Here is a 20,102-nt window from a genome sequence, read left to right as displayed (position 1 = left end):
CAAACTGCAGTTGTCAAACTCAGAGAACAAAGAACATCTTTGTGATATATTAATGTTTTGTGATAAATTTTCCACTAGCACACATTATATCTATCTTATCTTTCTGACATTTCAGGCCAAATTGCAAATTGTACCATATGGGACCTGAGCTCCACTGTCATTCTTTGTGCCCCTTCAAGTATCAGGAGAAATCTGTCCTGCTCTCTGGGGTACAGAGAATTTTTCAGTTTCTTGAAATAAAGAGAAAAAGGTGGAAAGAGGAAAAGAGCTATCTCATGGTCTTTTTGCATGTATCGCAAAGAAGAATCTGCAATTTTGATTCAAGATACTGCCTGGCAGAATCAGATGCAACTGGAAGTGAAGTTCAGTAGCTCTTCCAACAGTTACCTACTCTGCATTTTCTCTTTTTTTAAAAAAAAATCTACCTTAAAGTATTAATGGAACAAAAAGATACAGAGCACACATATTTAAAATCAGTGCCTCCACAGAGTCAGCATCCATTCCCCATTGGCTATACTTTGACATGAGAGATCTCTATTCTCCTTCAGTTTTAGAGTTACATTTAGCCTCTTCAAACACTCATGGAGGAGGCTGAGAAGAGGAAACTTCTGCCTGTTGGAGATGTTATAACCAGACTCAGTTGTAGGAACAAAGGATACCCCTTCTGATGGCCCTCATCTCTTTCCTGGCATCCAGTGCTTGCTCTTCAGAAAAGGATGGTTTTGTCTTCAACTATACCCCTGAATGCTGCTACTCCAAGCCACAACCCATTGGATACAATTCAGATTAGCATTTACTGTTACAGTAATTTGGGGGTTACACCCACATCTGCGAAGTGTCATTCTAAGATGGTGGAAAAAAAAATCCACCTAGCATCTAACCATTTCTGCCCAAAAAATAGTTTTTAAGCCCATATTCTATAGGCAGACCTGAAAGTCAAGGTTTGAGGATATATGCATACACTTGCCTTCCTTTATGGGCACATACAGACCGGATGTAACCCCTCTTACCTGGGATCATCTGTTAAATTAAAGATAGTAGTTTTGTTCTATGCGACTAGGTGCATAGAAGAAAAGGCTAGAAAGTAGCTGTGGTTCATTTGGGCCAGACAAAAAATATTCTTTGCTTTGGTCCAGGATTGTGTAACCAATTTACATTGATTGTGTAACTTATACCTCACAGATGTAAGCTGCCTCTAAAACCCCTGAAGACAAAAGAAATCTTTCCATTGACTATAGTGGCTTTGAATCCAGTTCATACTCTACAGTACAATCTGTATTTCCCCCTCAGATCAATAAAACGCAGAACAAAATATTCACTATGTAGTGTAATCCATCCTGCTCCAGCTCTGTAGCAGACAAATGAGACGCCCTTTATTGAAGCTCACAATGAATAAATGAGACTTTCTGCAAGTTTTATATGTTCATCAATGTTCATTACTTCTCAATTGATTTTCTAAGGTCTGAAATATTATTCTACCTGCATTTAATATATGCCCTTACTTTAGTTTCTTTGACTGCAACTGAAAGTCTCCTGGCTCTGATTCCAAGCTGAAAGTTCCCTGTTTTTTTATGACTATAAGATGAAATAGCGTTAATTGCATCCTTCACTGAAGAAGGTTGGATACCTTATAACTCGTCAAGAATTTATAGGCCAATGAATGAGTTTACTGAATTGAATATCTCTAGCAATGAAAAATTTCAAATTAATATTACAGAATAATCACAGAAAACAAAACTTGAATCTAACCTTATGGGTGCATTTTAGAAACCCCTTTATATGAATTATGTGCATTGAATCAGGGAATGAAAATGGGAGCACTATGAATCACACAGATCATTTAAATTATCTTGAAATTTCAAAGCCAGGATGACTATCTGACTTGCACTCTTCAGACCAACATTTAGTCACAAGAATTATTAATTAAGTATTTTGAAAGATAAGCTCGTTTCCACATTTTCATCCACCCTACAGCTTGTGGAGGTCGCTAATGCAATTGGGTATCACTAAAGAAAAGGACAGGTTTCCATATGAAGCATGTGAATCTTTCAGAAGGGTATGTGGTAGCCTGCAGACAGTTAAGATGGTCAACACAGGTCTCCAAACGTGTGGCTTGCAGCTATTCCTGCCACAAGCTGAAATGTCTGCAGGCATCTTACAAACTCCCAATGCTGCTGCTTGCCGAGGATTGTGTTTCAACCAGTTGCCCTCCTGGGGGTGCAAAAATTTCTCATGATGGAACTACCTGCAAAACACTGGGCTCCTCACCCAGCTGTAGGCTGCTGCTTCTGGTCCTCCTTTCCTTTGGCTGTGCCAAAGCTCAAGTCTTTAAGACGCTAGGGATGTGCTTTCATACTGACTTCAGGCCTTGACTCATCCTAGGCAGGAGCCCTGCTGAAACCTAATGACTGGGTTTTATCCTCTCTGGAATTAGGTGCTGTGACATCCCACATGAACAGCAGCACGGATGCGAAAATGTGGGCACACGAGAAGGTGACTGAATGTGTGGCCACTGCTTGATGGGAACTGACCCTTTGGCTGCAAATGAACATATAAGCTGATCATGAGACTACAAGCAAGAAAGGTGTTACAAGGTTGAGCCAAAGCCACTGGGAGCAATGCAGAAGCTGGAGGTAGTGCTCAAACAGAATTTAAGCAATTGCTGCAGAAACTATTGGGGGAGCCTCCTGGGCCTGTGAGGAGGTTGGACTATATCAGAATAGCTGATTCTTGCTTTAAACTCTATGATTTTTGCTTTTTAACATTTTCCAGGGCTTCTGATTCATCTGGCCTGGAAAGCAGATATTATTTGGGACTGGCAACAGCTGCCATGAAGAGAATACCTGCTCTCTTCAGTAAGGGGTGGCAGTACAGAGACAGAGGGTGTGATGATCCGATGCATTGGCTGCAGCAACACAGCTGGTGCCAGTACTCCCCTGCCCATTTGCTGCTGCTCACCCCTGCTGGTCTGTTGCTGAAATGGTCTGGGCTGAGAATACTCACTTCCCAACCGCTTCATTGTGTAGTGGATCACTTCAATGACTCAAATTTGTCATGCAGTCCTGGAAAAATATTGTATTAGAACAACTGAGGTTGTGGACATGGGTATGGTGAGAAGGAACAAGAAGCCAGAGGTAAAGGGAGAACTGTATGTCACTATACCCTTGGAAACAAAAATCTGCTTCAAGAAATCAAGGAAGACCAGAGGCACATTTTGTATATTTTCTCTTTCAGCCTGAGAGCTATTTTTCTCTTGTGATGGTAACTAATTAACACCAAGTAAATGGCAGTAAAGGTAGCTAAAATGCTCTTTGGAGCAGTCAATCCACACACAAGTCATCCCTTTCTCTTCATCCCGCAACTGCTCTACTTAGCAAATCTCACTGCAATCTTAATTATGGAGCTTGGACTGGAAATGCCACAGTATAGAGGGACTGGAAATTTTCAAGGGCTCGCCTTTAGTGTTGGATCAGTGCTAGCACATTGGAATCCTAGTCTCAGTTGGAATTCCTAGCTATGATGAATATACAAGTAACTATAAAAATATTAACTTCCGTAATAATAGTACCCTTATTTTGATTGACCTTAATCCAAGAATATGAGTCCCAAGGATACCAGAGGAAAATGAAACTGTCCTTTTTAAACAGTGTTGCGTTGTCCTGAAAATAGACTCACAGAGATACCAAAAATACATTCATGTGACATAATGGTCAACAGTTTGTAGCATTGCTTTGTGCATAACTTTAGCTATGCTGCTGACTCCTAAAAGTGAAACCAAATTAATTTTAATTTTACTTAATTTTGGTTGGAAAGATTTTTCAATATAAGGTTTGGGATTTTTCTCTTTTTTTTTTTTTTCTTTTTTTTTCTTTTAAAGCACTGCTGTTTCAGGTTTTGCTGGCAAATAGGGATGAACTCATTCAGTCTGTTTGCCAGAGTTAAGGTCACTGCAGCTTTAGTTTTACAAAGAACACCATTTTTCTGTTTCTCTGTTAATCTTGGCCTGAAAAGACCACACATTACCCTTCCCAATTGAACAGTTTAGCCTTTGTTCCTTTGTTTGGGTTGTACTATTAATCTGCTAGGTCGATAGCAAAAATGTGTGAACTGCTAGTGTGCCAGATGATTGACAGGCAATTAGCAGCTTCCAGAGAACCATGCTTTGAATTCTGCAGATATGTGACTGCATTGGGAGGCAGAGGCTGCTGATCTGACTTTTTTGTAAACTTTTGCTGCAATACTAGAAATGGGAACTTAAAAAGAACTAATGTAACTATTCTCAGGAGCTTCAGCTGCTGGAGACCCACAAAATTGAATCAGAGGTGTGAAGAGCTTTACTGTAAGCAAATAATTAACCTGTATCTATTCAGATCTCTCAGAAAATAAGGTTTGCAAAGCAGCATTAGCTTTCAACGTTACCTGATGAGCAAGAAAACTTCTGCCTTGAAATACAAATTTGAGAAAACATTTTTCTCCAATTGCCAGTTTTTGTGGAGAAGATGTGTAGCCCATGAATAATGAAACTTTCAGCTTGCTAATTTTTTGTGAGGTTCTCATTATTTTCTCCCCATTCTTAATTTCTTGCTATGATGGCCACCTACTTCGTCTTCTGTTAAGCTCTGCTAAAAAGTAATAGCATGAGCAGCATCCTAGAATGGTGTCCCTATGCTCCCCGTTGATATATATTCTGATTTTTTAAGTTTACACATTGAAAGCATGTATATGTGTTAGATGGTATTCCATTTCTCTGAATATAAAATAAGTCTAGGATATGAGAGTTACATATCTTTCCCTGCCAATATTATAATATATTTTATTTCCTCAGAAGATTTTGCCTGAGCAAAAAGCTTCATCATCTTCAGCGTGTGACTGTAGGTCATTTGTTACAGACACACATGAGCACCAAAGCACTGCTCGTTTAGCAACAATTTCTACATTTTTAAAAGAGGCTGGGGCTTGGTCAGCCACCACCAGGATAGCCGGCTGCACCTTTCCTTATGTTTTATGCACAGAAATCTTAACAGCCTCAAACAGGGAAAAAATCAGGTACTTCTTAGTTCACAGTTGCTTTGACAGCGTGAGAGCAGCTGGCCAGAGCCGTTCAGTAGCAGCAGTGCTGGACTGCACACCCCTCTGGTTTGGAGAGTCAGTGCCCACAGACACATAAGGGTCTGAGTACAACTGCAGGGAGAGAGGGAGAATTTGCAAGAAAATTGAAATGGCTCCCTTCCAGCCCACCCTTCCCGTGACCGCTGCAATTCTCTTGTACAGGCACAGAACAGTCAAAATATTGGGGGTTTAGCTTTTGTCCAAGAAACTCAAGAATTGCAAGCTGCAAATAGCTTCAAATGCACTTTGCCAGGATGAAGGCATGAGCCTCTGAGTGTCGTTTGGATTTGCACCTTTGGTTCCCAAGAGAACTGGCATTTTAAAACCTGAGGCCTAAAGCACCATGTTGTCACACTCTTACAGCTTTAAAAACAGCCATAAAAATAAGCGTGTTAGAATTACAAGATGTTTGGTAGGGAGTATAATGGCATTGCACTTCAGTCAGGTAAGGGTTGTTTTCAAACAAATTGAGTGCAATCTGTTCACACTTATGCTTCTCAGCTTCTCTTTGCCTGTTCCTTTTGCAAGTTGCATGATCTTTTATGTTAAAATGCCCATGTGTTAAAAAATTCAGAATAACTCAGTAGCTTTTCTTTTAATCCAACAGCTGCAAAGCTTTTCAGATGTTCTGCAGTGAAAATAATTCTCTCCGGATAGTGCTTCTTATTTCATTACGTGAATCCCTTTTGGCTTCCCCTCAAGCAAATTTTATTGATGCAATAATTTAAGTTGCTTCCAATTAGGCCTTGGAAATTAGGTGTTCTAAACATTTCCATTAGAAATTTTGATATCAGTTTAACAAGAACTTGGTTATACAGCTTTACGACAGGGATACTTACTTCAAAAGATGGTAACCAGGACAAATCCTGAAATGTATTTTTCTTTTCTTGTAGCATCAAGGGAAGAAATGGGAACAGATAGAAACGAAGTTTGTATGTCTAGGAAAGAGGGGCCATATTTCTCAGTTGCTATTCATTTCACTTTTTCTCAGACATTTTCATTACTGAGCTATCTGCTAATAGAGCTGAAATTAATCTCCCCTGGTCCTGATATTCCAAAACAAGTATCATTTTCAGCCTTGCTTTCCTATTCTCTTAACTTCCATGTGGCTTAAATGTTTTAGATTTCTTTTTCCTATTGATGAGAAAAATAGATAAGCAGTTGAAAGGAAAAAAAAAGAAACCAAAACCTAAACCAGACGTAGCAGCTAAGAAATTATTTTAAGAGTTGAAGTTTCACAACCTGAATACATTTAAGTATTTTAAATAATTCTAATATTATAAAATACTCTGAGAAAAAACATGACTTGTTCTCAGTGAAAAGAGTTTAAGATAATGGCTCTGATTCTGCCTCCTATGATAGCTCTTAGAACAGAAACCTGGAGACACAGGTAAGTATTTAGGCCCACAGCAGCTCTGAGTCACTCAGAAACTATTCCTCCTATTTAGGAAGGCATTTATGAATCCATTCATCATTGTTATATACCAAGGGCTGTCTGCTACTGCAGAAATTCTTTTGTACCCCGCTGTACCATTACGATTTATCTCAGTTACAGCTAGTTTCATATTCACCAAGACACAGCTGTCTGCATCTGATCTTGAACTGTGGCAGGACTGAGGGCCATCCCAAATCCCACCATGTCCTGCCCAGCTTCAGTTTCATTATACAGCAAGCCACATCTCCCTTCAGGTCAGGATTTTAGGTATGGTGCACAGTACAGTACACAGAGATGCTCAGAAGGTACGTGGTGACCAAAGGAACCTACAAGGGCAAAAGCATCAGAGGAAGCTTACATTCGGTGGGAATGTTTTCAGGGCTTAAGCTGACAAAAGCCTCCAAACCTGCTTTGTAGTCCAGTATCTGTCAGGGAGTTCAAATTAACTCTACAGATCTTTTGGGAGTCTTGTAGTCTTTGTCACCCTTGAAGCTTGGCTCTGGGTTTGTTTCTTCTGCAGATGGGAAGGTCACTTACTTCTCCCAGATGTCTCTCACCTTGACATGGGACAACAGGCTCCTTGTTTACTGCTCACTTGTGCTCTCACTCTCTCTTGGTTTGTTTTACCCTGAACTCCAAAACCTTATCCACATCAAGAGTGCCTGGTTGACCCCAGGGAAGGGCAGTCTCCTTTCAGAAGAGGATTAGATCCCATCCAGAGTGCAAAGGGTAAACAGACAACTCCTCTCTCTGCTGCCCTGTTGTACAACCTCTTCAGTGTGACATAACATACATGGTACCACTACAGTAACCACAATGAGATACACAAAACAATGTCCCAATACCCACACTTCAGGTGCTTTCAGCCATATTATTCTTCAGCATCTTTGACAGAAAGGTGCTGAATTATTACCTTCCCACTCATAGGTGAGGGGGAGGAGGCTGCAAGGCAAAGGATCTGCAATGCAGTCAGGAACCGAACCCAACTCAGATACCACTCCTGAAACCCAGAAGCCACCATTCATCTGTCCTAGGATATGCTGCTTCCACCAGGATGAACCCATCAGCAGTGATAACATGCCCCTGGCTCCTGTCCGCCATGAAAATCTGCTGTCTGGCTGCGTGCATTTAGATATTGTTGCAGAGGCAGGCCTAACATATTCATTCATTTATGTATCAAATCTTATCGTTCAATAGTATGATATCATGGGTCTGAAAAAGCAAAAGAAAATGGACTGAGAAAGGAAGGAAATAGTAGATAGAAGATATTGTTGAATAGACCTTTTGTGATTTTGCTATTACAATTCAAAACTTAGTTGAATGACCGTATTTCATTCACCAACAATTCATCATCGAAATTATGAGTTTCTATATATCAATCAAACCCGTCGCTCTAAGAGTAGGCAATGGCCTACCGGATTGCAGAACCATTTGGTTTCTTGGGGGGGAACTATGTACAAACCATGCTCTTAATGAGACACTGAACTACTGCTTTCCACCTGGTTGCCTCCATCCAGTGTTTCTCCTCACAAATCAAAAAACTTCTTGTAAGTATTAACCGAACAAAAGAAAAATCACAAAACAGCCTTCCTGTAGGTTGCAATGCTTGTTGCATCAAATTCCAGACAAACACTCAGCTTTTTTGGGTACTTGGAAGATTTAAAGTTCTCTTTGAAGCTACTGCCTGTTGGAAAAGCCCAAGGGTATTGCTTTCCATCAAGAGAATGCCTGAAGTCACTAACACAGCAGAAAATTCTTCTTCATCTCCAAAATCCCACCGCACCTATACATTTAACACAAAAAATGTTAACTTGGGAAGGTACAGAAACAAGCAAGCAAGCATTACAACTCCCGGTCCACAGCCAAAACACCAAGATATCAACTTAAAAGATTTTGTAAAGTCCCCAAAGAGTTTTGCTTTGGCTGTGTTTGCCCGAGCTTGTATGCTGGAGTTTTCAGCACCACTTGCAGACCTTCAACCATTTGTTTCTTCCAAGTGCCCTGTGGCTTGCTCATGTTCGAACTGCTTTTTGGTAGGAACAAACTTGGGCTCATACAACGTCTTCCACACATTTTCTCTTGTTCACTACATGCTGTACATCCAGCCATGCTTCATCTAGTTCAGCAGCAGAGTGCAGGCTTGCTTTTATGGTGGATATCAAACACTTTGTGAGATGCCACTCAAGACTGAAAGTCTACTGGGGCATCTTTGGTACACCGAGGGTATACCAGCCAGTGCTCCTATCATTCAGCACATTTAGATAGACAAGGTTTGAGTAAGGCACCCTCACCCTATGCTTTATTTCTTCCCTTGGCAAGCCAGTGGGCTCCTCTGACCTTATGCCAACCTATAGGCACACAGATGACCTAAAATTTGGGCATTAAGGCCAGGTCAAAACCTTGGGCAATATGCCACCTAAAGCCACACCCACTACAACCAGAATTCTAATGCAGACTTCAAGAAATATGCTTTCCATCACCTCTGGCTTGCACCCTCACTCCCTAGTGGCTGTGGGTTCATAGTTCCCTATGAACTTCCTCTCTCATTGTACTTGCAGTTCAAAAGAAAAAAAATCTTCAGACATCTCCCATCCTTCCCGCCATCCCTGCCGCCTGTCATACTCACTCCCTGCTCTGAATTACTTTTCCATTACTTGAGTTCGGTCTCTTTGGATGACATCCCTTCCTTCTGGTGGATGCACTCTGTGCACCCCACCCTCCTGCCCGTACTTGCTCATTGCAATCGTCCGCTGAAGCCAAGGCTTCCGCCCTCAATTCTCCTACTGCTTTCTGCTGGCAGCCTCTTCTTCACGCTGCTGCCTGCTCACATGAGAGGTACCCAGCAATGCAGAGGATGACAGCACATTCTCAAACAGTAGAAACACTGCAGTATCACAACTTCAGAGTTTTAAACATGCTTTTCCATGTTTGCAACACCACGTTTGAGGTTCAAAAACAGTATCTGTTTTCTTCAGGGTGAAAAATAGCCTGGCTTTCAGATTCAAAATGGAAATAAGTATTAGTTATTGGAAATGTGAAAAAGAAATGTGTATATAATGAACAAATTCCCCCAGTGGAACAAGGTGCTCAGTATAGATTCCCATTTCAACACATGGCCTGGTTATTTACCACATTAAAAGCAATTTGGTTTTCTGATGTTACAGTAATTGTATTTTTATAAAGGCATTATGGGTTGTGTGACACCCAGACACCTGTGCTATTTATTCTATGGCCAGGTGAGATGGAGGGGTTACATCAGCAAGATCCTGCCTCTCTTCCTCTCTCCCCACATATATTTTGATAAGACTCCTTTAGTATGGCAACTGAATACCCGGCATATTCATTAGCCTAAGCAGACTGTTCCTTCTCAGCCTGCCCAACAGGAAACCAGGCCAGTTTCAGCTGTGTACATATATACACCACTTGGAGCAAAACAGGCACGTCTGGTTAGTGTAACAATTATTTTTTTTTATTTCAGTTACTTTTTCACATATAACTTTATGTAAGCTACAAAAATCGTGAAACGCAGAAATGGTATTAAAACTGCAAACTTAACAGTCCTGATAAAAAAACCCATGTGTCTTTCCCTGCTAACAATGACCATTTAAAACGAACCATATTTTGATGGATTCATTTAATAAACATACCATACACTTCTCAAAAATAAATAAAGAACAACATCAGAAAAACCATCAACAACATGAAGCATTTAGTTGTCTTTTTTTTTTTTCCTTTAAAGACAGAAATGAAATTTCTAGGCACAGTTTTAGGCATTATAGAGGACACAGAGGCAATAGGTTAGTGTGCACTGCTCTGTACAAAAATACAGTCTGAATAAATTACATTGCTAGCCATAAGATTAGACTTCACTTACCAGTCAGTTCATTGCATGTTTAATAATATACAGTTACATGCTAATCCATATATATCATTTATATTTCAAACACATAGGTCTCTCTATATTTGTTTTTAAAATTTACAAAAGCTAAACGAAGTTGTGCAAGAAATCCAGAAGAGGTGCTAGGTACTTGTCAGCACCGGACGGTATACTTTAAGCTTAAAAAATACAAATAACTAGCCCTGCTTGCAAGTTTGCTATATATATATTTATTCATATATATTTGGAAGAAAAACAATGGATTTGTTGTGTGAGAGAATCATCCTGCCAGTGAGATAAAGCCAAACAACTGAAATTATGTTGGCATGACACAAGCACAACATACAAAATTATTAATTCGTCATACGTACACTCAAGACACAGATATGCATCTTTTTTGTGGCTAGAAAAAAAAAATCAGCATGATGTTGTATTTACTTTTAGTTCAGTGCTGAAAAACAGAATGCTTGCCAAAACTGGCAACAGTAAGGGGGGGGGGGGGAAAGAAACAGTGGTAGCAACATAAACTAAAGATAGGTACCTAAACCCCTATACTAGATGCCTAAACGCAAAGGACCTGAGGAGTTTGAGAGGTGTGTCCTAATAGACTGCATTATCTTCAAGAGGAAAAGCAGGCGTTGAGACTGAAAATCAGATCTTGGACTCAAACACGAATGAAGAACCTTGTCTTTGGGCATTCACGTTTGTAGCTTTTTGCCTGATGCCTTTCGTATTAAGAGCCAGGTGACTTTCAGAGTGCACGCCATTCATTTGCATATGCCTTAGGCCTGACAGTTGTCTTCACTCAAACTCTACATAAATAAAAATTACTTGATAAATTAGTAGATAAGAGATGGGTTCAGCACTGTACCTTCTTGTCAGCATAGGCGAAGTGCTGTGCAATGTCAGCACCAAAACACCGTCCTCGTAGAAAGGTACAGAAATCTTCTCACAGTGGGCTTCTCTATGTTAACCTAATTCCCATGCCAAACTACAACGTTCTCCATGCTGCTAAATAAAAGCAGAACTACACAGCTTTTCAGAAAGATACACAGTTAACTATATACTGAATATCTGCCTAAAGCCAATCTCAGGAAAAAAAAGCAGAGTTAGTTACAAACACTCTCTGGCACCTGTGGAACAAGTGGACATAATTTTTCCTCTCATCCTTTTTTTTGTCCAGGCATTGCCATACCATCCCTTCCAAGTCAAGCTATCATTTTGCTCCATCTACTCTAATCACCCCTGTGCCTGGAAAGACTGCTGATACAGAATATTCTGCCATAGTAGTAAAGATTTAACTCCAGAGAGCCCCAGAGTTTTATAAACCATCTACGTACGCCAGCAATACTTTCACAACAACCTCCTAAAGGCAGCCCTATGGTCCCATGGTCATTGCAGAATCTCTGCACCCTGCCAACGTGGCACAAGCATTAACACTGTAGATGTGGTCTTAACATCGAGTAATTCAGCAGTCCTTTCTGTGGAACCAGCAAAACCATTTGTGTAGAGGTGGATGTGCCACCCCAGCATATCTGCTTTTGCAGAGGTCCACATAGAATATATTTTAAATTTCTCCATTAAAAAAAATAGTTATTTCTAGAGATTAGAATTGTATAAAAATATGTTCATAATTAATTGAAAATATCCAAATAAGAAAATCGTAAACAAAAATAAAAGTGATGCAGATTAAATTCATGTGAAAGTTCTCCCTATTTTATCTTGGGTTTCATTTCATGTGTACAGCCTCTGGATATTTGAAGTGGGAAACATATTAAGCAAGGAGTAATTAGATGTACATAATCATCAGCCAGTCCATTATAAACTCAGCTTTTAAAGACAAGAGATCACCTCCTGAAGTGCTAATGTTTTAATATGGACATGATGGGGTCTCAGATGTATTGTTGATGACCAGAGACACTCACAACCTAACTAGATTTTTTAAAAATGACAGGTTTCTTCTTTGCAACAGTCTTAGAAAACAATTTCTAGTAAGTACTAGGTTACACATGGAATAGCAAGTAGTTAATTTGTCCAGTTCCACCTTAACTTGATGTGAACTTTTAAGCATTTCCCATAACACAGAGTTTGTACAAGGGCCTATACAGAAGACAAACCATTTTATCTTTATTTTGTAACACCAACTAAAGCTGGGGGCATTAATCCAAGACTCTCAAGAATGTGTACAAAGTTATTATTTTAACCACTGCATCACAGCTCATATTACAATTTTAAGACTACTTGTCTCTCTCCCTCTGCATTTGTATTTCTATTATATATATTCATTTATACTAACAAATACCTTTCAAAAATATAACTGAACTCGTTCCATATGCATTCTTTTCATGACGATGTTTGGAAGCTAAATGGGTACTTAGGACAACTGCAATTAATTCATGCATTTTAGATGCCTCGGGACAGACGAGGTCTTTTTCTACTCCCCCTTATCTCCACCCTCCCAGCAAAATACTCGTGCTGAGACAACTTCCAACTACAGAGTCAGAAGCACATGTCTCCAGGTTTGGACTTCTTTCAACAATCTGCTACAGCTGGCACGGTGATGTTGATTACCAATTCATGAAATCCTGTGTGGTTGGTGGCTTGGGTTTTGGGTTTTTTTTATTATTCTCCCAGGAGACTGTTGAATGCAGATATCAGACAAGTCATTAACCAGTTACATTCACTGCCCTCAACACAGTCACTTGCAACTAATTCCTTAAGAGCTTTTTTGAGCAAGTAACAAGGGGACAGCACAGCCTATTGTACAAGATGCCATTGCCTGCTTATCAGACATTTGAATCCTCTATGATACAGGGAAACTTCTAAATGGAGCCTATACCAGCTGCTCCCCTGAAGGCAATAGCAGATGCTGGCGTTGCATTCTCATTCCAACTAGTTTTCTCACAATGATCGCTGTCACGTAGATCCTTTTGCTTGTTGTCAGGAAAAAATGAAGCTTATGTATCAGCAGCTTGCAGCATCTGCCTATGTAAGATCAGCAATCCTAGTGTTTGCAGTTCTTTTAAATGGTTGTAAAAGCTGGTTATAGTGTTCACACCCAAAAGGCCAAGGCTATTTTATCAACAGAGCAGACTGTTTGGTGCTCCACAAGTGTCCTAAAAAAACTGTGAGTTAGAAAAGATGGGGTAATCCTTTTGTTATTTTTCTTTTTATTAAATGATTCTAGTAATAGTCTTCATAGTTCTTAGGGTTCAGGCAATAAAGAATGGCACCCCCAAATGAAAATATAGTTGCACCCCAAGCCAGGCCATAGCCCCAGTTGAACTCATGGTATATTTTCAAGCTGACCGTTTCGATGAACTTGATTGGGTAAAGGACTAAGCTGCACACCTGAAGAACAACTGAAAGAGAAAAAAAAAAAGTCAGAAACAGACTTAATTCATTTCCATAAACTAAGGAAAACATCGCATAACTGAAATTCACATTTAAAATGCTCTTGGTGCATTTTTAGCTTGTAAGTACTGCTCCTTTTGAAAAAAAAAACAAAACATCTTAATTTCATGCACAGAAGACAGAGCAGTTCTTTCATACTCCCTCATTGGTGCATTTTTAGCTTGTAAGTACTGCTCCTTTGGAAAAAAAAAAAAAACATCTTTATTTCATGCACAGAAGACAGAGCAGTTCTTCCATACTCCCTCACTGATGAACAAATGTTATTGCTATGGTATAACGATGACCCTCTAAGTGTCCAAGAAATAAACAGTGAAAGCAGCCTTTTCCCAACTCTTTTCTGCCTCTCCTCTGTATTTCAGTTTGCAGTCATTATTCCTTCCATGATAACAAAACTAAGATCACTTGTTCTATAGCTATTATAAACAAGTCAAAATGAGAAGCAAAAATAAACAAGTATTAAGAAATATAGCTCAGAATCAAATAATTTACTTAGCCTAGAAATAACTCGTTGTAGTAGGTGATACATATTTATGTTCAGTAGCGACTCAATGAATTACATATTTCATATGCATTACTGTGTACTGTAATCAGAATTAATTATACTGTTACTCAGAATACCAAGGAATCTATAAAGTTTGATCAGTCACTAAACTTCCAACTGGCAAAACATTGCCTTGTGTTACAAATTTAGGGGGTGGGTCAGGAATGCTTCACAATAAAAAGAGCTATTACAACAGATCAAACCCAAGGCAGTAAAACGCTTTAAAATCATTATTTTTTACAGCACTGTCTCTGAGACAGCCATATCTCCTGCAGCCTGATCCACACTTCTGCAGTGGAATTCAGCAAACCTGTTAAATTATTGTGGTACATCAAAAAACCCACATACAGTAACCTGAAAAGGAAAATACACAGATGAAGAATCCCAATTTTCACAGGAAGGTTCCAGTTTCATTGGCATCTGTGCTCTTTTAAATTCAGGCACACTCTTAACAGAAAATTGGGACAACAGTTTCCAAGGTAAGCAGGTGAAAATGCCACATGAAAAGAACGAGCTGTGTGATGTAGTGATTCTTCAGGCTTCTGCTTCTGCCACCCACGGAAGACTAAACATCACAGGAATGTACAAATATCCTTTTTGCCCTTCAAACATACGATACCGCCTTATCACAGTGCTCCCTTCCAGCATTTAACACTGGACATTTTTAAAGCCTTCAGCACATGACTGCCTCTGCAAACCACCCCAGCCCCCTGATCACAGTCAGGGTGGGCACATCCGCAGAGTTTTAAGCATGTGCTTAAGTATCTGCAGGCCTGAGATGTACCACGATGAAAGTTCAATGGTACGCAATGTAATGCCATAATAACTACTTTGTTTAACATTCACTGGGTCATTTTTTACAGTTTATTAGGTGTTTCAAGAAGAACGAACACTATTTAAAGACTTGTTATAAAGCCAGTGCCAATATAAAGTGCCAGTGGATAACAGAAAGTAAGACTACCTTGGACTACAGAAGCCCATCTAAAATTACATGGAGAAAGTACAGGAAAATAAAATAACTTTAATTATATTATCCTACTGCTTGAGCATTTTGCACACTCAAAATCTGTCATTTGCCTTTTCAGTCCCACGTGCGCTCTTTAGTGTTGGCAAACTGGAACCTTTCATTAGCCCTGGAGACTAACGCTCTCCTGTCCTCTGGATGGGGACTGGTATGGGGAAATTATTTCCAATGTTCATTACAAACCCTCAGTGATAACACTACAAAGCACTCATTGTAAATTTTTCTCCCCCCTCCCGTCCATTTAGCCTACAGACTAGTCTTTAGACTCTTACTTGAGACGGACAATCTGAGTAATGTTTGGATAGTGGATTTTCTGATGTGGATACCAAAATCCACAGGATTTTTTTAATCCTAAAGTTATTGAAGTGTTACTTTGTGTTATTCCATTTTAATATAATTTTTGTCTGCCAGCTCACAAAATACTGCGCAACACTGGAGAAATTTTGACAGGGTACACTGGGGAAAGTGCCTACACTTATGAAAAGATTACGCATTCCAATTCTGTATAATGAAAGCATCATTACACCCAAAAATACCTGAACATATGCTCAGCTTTCAGACACATCCTTAAGACCATTCAAAGTCAAAAAGGATTTCCTAAGATGAATGGATATAAGCAAGTTCTTCAGTGGCTTCCCAAACTGGGGCTGCAACATCTCTGCTGAGTCAATACAGGAATTGCTCTGTGCATGTGTGTGTCTGTGTCAAGTTCCAAGTCTGTCTAAGTTCCAAGCAAGGAAGCTGTCCACTTTCCCTCAGTCTAATGTACAGACCTGGACAGGCTGGATCGATAGGCCAAGGCTAATTGTATGAGGTTCAGCAAGGCCAAGTACCAGGTCCTGCACTTTGGTCACAACAACCTCATGCAACACTACAGTCTTGGGGCAGAGTGGCTGGAAAGCTGCCTGGTGGAAAAGTATCTGGGGGTACTGGTTGACAGCCGGCTGAATATGAGCCAGCAGTGTGCCCAGGTGGCCAAGAAGGCCAACGGCATCCTGGCTTGTATCAGAAACAGTGTGGCCAGCAGGACCAGGGAAGTGATCATGCCCCTGTAATCTGTATTGGTGAGGCCACACCATGCATACTGTGTTCAGTTTTGGGCCCCTCACTCCAAGAAGGACATTGAGGCACTGGAGTGTGTCCAGAGGAGAGCAACAAAGCTGGTGAGGGGTCTGGAGCACAAGTCTGATGAGGAGCAGCTGAGGGAACTGGGGTTGTTTAGTCTGGAGAAGAGGAGGCTGAGGGGAGACCTTATCACCCTCTACAACTGCCTGACAGGAGGGTGAATCGAGGTGGGTGTTGGTCTCTTCTCCCAAGTAACAAGCGATAAGATGAGTGGAAATGGCCTCGAGTTGTGCCAGGACAGGTTTAGGTTAGACATTAGGAAAAACTTTGTCAGCAAAAGGGTTGTCAAGCATTGGAACGGGCTGCTCAGGGAAGTGGTTGAGTCCCCATCCCTGGAGGTAGTTAAAAGATGGGTAGATGAGGTGCTTAGGTCCATGGTTTAGTCGAGGGATGGCAGTGTGTCCTGGTTTCGGCTGGGATAGAGTTAATTTTCTTCATAGTAGCTAGCATAGTGCTGTGTTTTGGATTTAGTACCAGAAGTATAATGTCATGCTCAGGGGGGTTAGTCGGCCGGTCGTGGGCAAAGTGATCGCTGCTTGGGACGGGCTGGGCATCGGTCAGCGGGTGGTGAGCAATTGCATTGTGCATCACTTGTTTCATTTATTCTGTATATTCTCTTACCATTGTTATTATTACTATTGTTATTCTTCTCTCCTATTAAACTGTCTCTATCTCAACCCACGGGTCTTATTTTTTTTTTTTTTCCTACGATTCTCTCCCCCATCCCACTGGGGGTGGGGGTGGGAGTGAGCGAGCGGCTGCATGGTGCTTAGTTGCCAGCCAGGTTAAACAATGACACAGTATTAGGTTAATGGTTGGACTTGATGATCTTAAAGCTCTTTTTCAACCTAAACGATTCTATGATTCTATATGAAGTATGCTGAAGTTTAATCTACAGATTGGACTTGCCAAAAGAAAACAAGAAAGTGATTCTGTTGGAAGAGGAACGTGTGGCTAAAGGAGCAACACCCACAATAGGTATTTTAGGCATTTTTATAGTGAGGGTTCCTGCTTTTGCTACTACTGGTCCAGCTACACTATTGTAAAAGGAAGTGCTGGCAGCAACTGGCCAGCGGAAACAGCTACACTGCATAATGCTGCCGCTGCTTTGCACTATATTTTCACCTCCTGTCATTGTTTCTCCTTGTAGAGTGGGTAGGGACCTATGGAGGCTAGAAACAACAGTCAGTGAAGTTATGAAAAATGACCGTTATGACCCAAAAAGATGTTAAAATTAATGCTTGCAACTACTGTTCTGCTTCTGATTAATTTAAAGGAACTCCATGCTATGTTGACCTGTTTATGGGAAGTGCGTGTCTTTTCCCATAGAAAAAAAAGCTGCAAAAGAAAACTTAAAAGAAAAAAAAATCCACTTTAAAATGCTACTCAAAAAAGACTAGTCATCTCAAACTAGACTAAAAAACTAGTCATCTCAAACTAGACTATTCACTTCAAGTTTAGACCCATGTTTATGAGTAGCACTATAATGCTTGCAAGACAATTGCACAGGAACAGGAATACTCATTTTATTCCATTTACATTAAACATACACAATTACATATACTCACCATGTTAAACACAGAAATCACAACAATTTGTGCTTCAAAACTAGGAAGATAGACTTTCAGTCATCTTTTTTTCCTTGCTCAAATGTTTGACTATAACAGTTTTGCAGTCCAAAAAAAACTTATGGTGTGGCTTTGTACGCTTATGAAAATAGTGGTGCTGGCTAATGAGTTTTCTATTTCTATTCTCTACACCATTCCTCCTGCTCATTCACATGAGTAAAGTACTTCACTAATAACCAACAGGTGTTGCATTTAATACACAAGCAACTTCTACCTAGGAAGTTATTTGTACGTACTACAACGTGTGCAATTAACTGGGAAGCAGCATGAAGAGAAAAGGGGTCCATGCTGATTTTTAAAATATTGCTAGCTCAAGAACAGGCCACCCTGCTACACAGGCAGACCAGGAATTTCAGCAAGAGGCCCAACTGGCCAAGCAGGGAGTTTCTCAATGAATGTGCAAGAAAGTGGCATACAAGAGCAGGAAACAAGGACAGACAATGAGAGGGGAGTATAAAAGCACTGTTTTGATACTTAGATACAAAATCAGGAAGTTTGAAGCCCAGCTGGAGCCCAACATTAAGCTAGGAAATGGCAAAAAAAGGTAATAAAAAAGAATTTCCGTAGGTGCATTAGTTGCAAAATGAAGTTCAGAAAACTTATTTATACAATGATGGTCAGGAAAGCCAGTCCAGTGACAGATGATGCACCGTGACGCTTCCTCCAAAAGCTCTAAGTGACATGGTTTGGGAGGGTGTCAGCAGTCAAGGAACAAGTTAGGGATGACTTAAGAGTTGCATCCATACCTATGGGGACAGATAGGATTGCCCAAAGGGTGATGACACAGTTGGTCAATGTGATTGCGAGCCCTCTATCATCCATGAAAAATCACAGTGACCACGAGATACTCAGATGACTGGAAAAAGGTTAATGTATCAATCTTTAAAAAGGCTAGAAGTGAAAAATCCACAGAATTATAGGCTGGTCAACCTCAGCTCAATCCCTGGAAACATTATGTAGTACATCCTCTTGGAATCCAATTCCAAGCACATGCAGAACAAAGTGGCAACCAGTAGTGAACACAGATTCACCCACTTAGGACAAGGATCCAGAGAGCTGCCAAGATAATCAGAATCCTGGAGCAGATCCTTAAGAGGAGGATGAGGGAGCTAGGTGTATTTAGACTCATGAAGAGTCAGATAAGGAGCAATTTCAAAACAGCCTACAGTTACCTGAAAAAGTAGCTGTGACTATGACAGGAAAAAAACCTCTTCTTTGTAGTGCAGGCAACCTAAGATAATGACAATGGACACAAATCTCAGTTTCAGAGATTCGGGATGGACATCAGGAAAGAAAGACATCATAAGGAGGGTACTATGGCAGCAAGACATGCTTGGAGAGGTTGTGGAATCTTCATTCTTGGAGTTCTTCAAGACTGGTCCAGGAAAAGCTACACCTGATTGACCTAGTGTTAGCGATTGTCCTGCCTCAACAGAAAGACTGGACTACCTTACCTACAAAGCATCTTGCCATCCAGAGGGACCTGGACAAGCTCAAGAAGTGGGCCTGTGTGAACCTCATGAGGTTCAACAAGGCAAAGTGCAGGGTCCTGCACATGGGTCAGGACAACACCTGGTATCAACACAAGATGGGGGATGAAAGGATTGAGAGCAGCCCTGCAGAGGAGGACTTAGGAGCACTGGCAGATGAAAAGCTGGACATGAGCCAGCAACATGCACTCACAGCCCAGAAGGCCAACTGTATCCTGGGCTGCATCAAAAGCAGTGTGGCCAGCAGGTCGAAGGAGGTGATTCTGCCCCTCTGGTCTGGTCTGGTGAGACCCCACCTGGAGTACTGTGCCCAGCTTTGGAGCCCTCAGCACAGGGAAGACATGGACCTGTTGGAAGGGGTCCAGAAGAGGGCCACAAAAATGGCTGGAGCACCTTTCCTATGAAGAAAGGCTGAGACAGTTGGGGTGGTTCAGCCTGGAGAAGACAAGGCCGCAGGGA

At 40.7% G+C, this 20,102-nt stretch overlaps 1 protein-coding gene across 1 annotated transcript in view; it reads right to left on the bottom strand.

Annotated features, from left to right (window-relative positions):
- Positions 1–13,604: 13,604 nt before the first annotated feature.
- TMEM47 (transmembrane protein 47) overlaps positions 13,605–20,102 on the bottom strand; it is a 56,116-nt gene continuing 49,618 nt past the window's right edge. The window contains exon 3 of the mRNA XM_009646233.1: positions 13,605–13,783. Within this exon, the coding sequence (XP_009644528.1) occupies positions 13,605–13,783 (179 nt within the window). The remainder of the gene's footprint in view (positions 13,784–20,102) is intronic.

Source organism: Egretta garzetta, unplaced genomic scaffold (genome assembly GCF_000687185.1).
Source record: "Egretta garzetta isolate BGI_Z169 unplaced genomic scaffold, ASM68718v1 scaffold70, whole genome shotgun sequence".
NCBI lineage: Eukaryota > Metazoa > Chordata > Aves > Pelecaniformes > Ardeidae > Egretta > Egretta garzetta.
The sequence above is the reverse complement of the archived record's forward strand: the minus strand, read 5'-3'. Positions and strand labels throughout refer to the sequence as shown.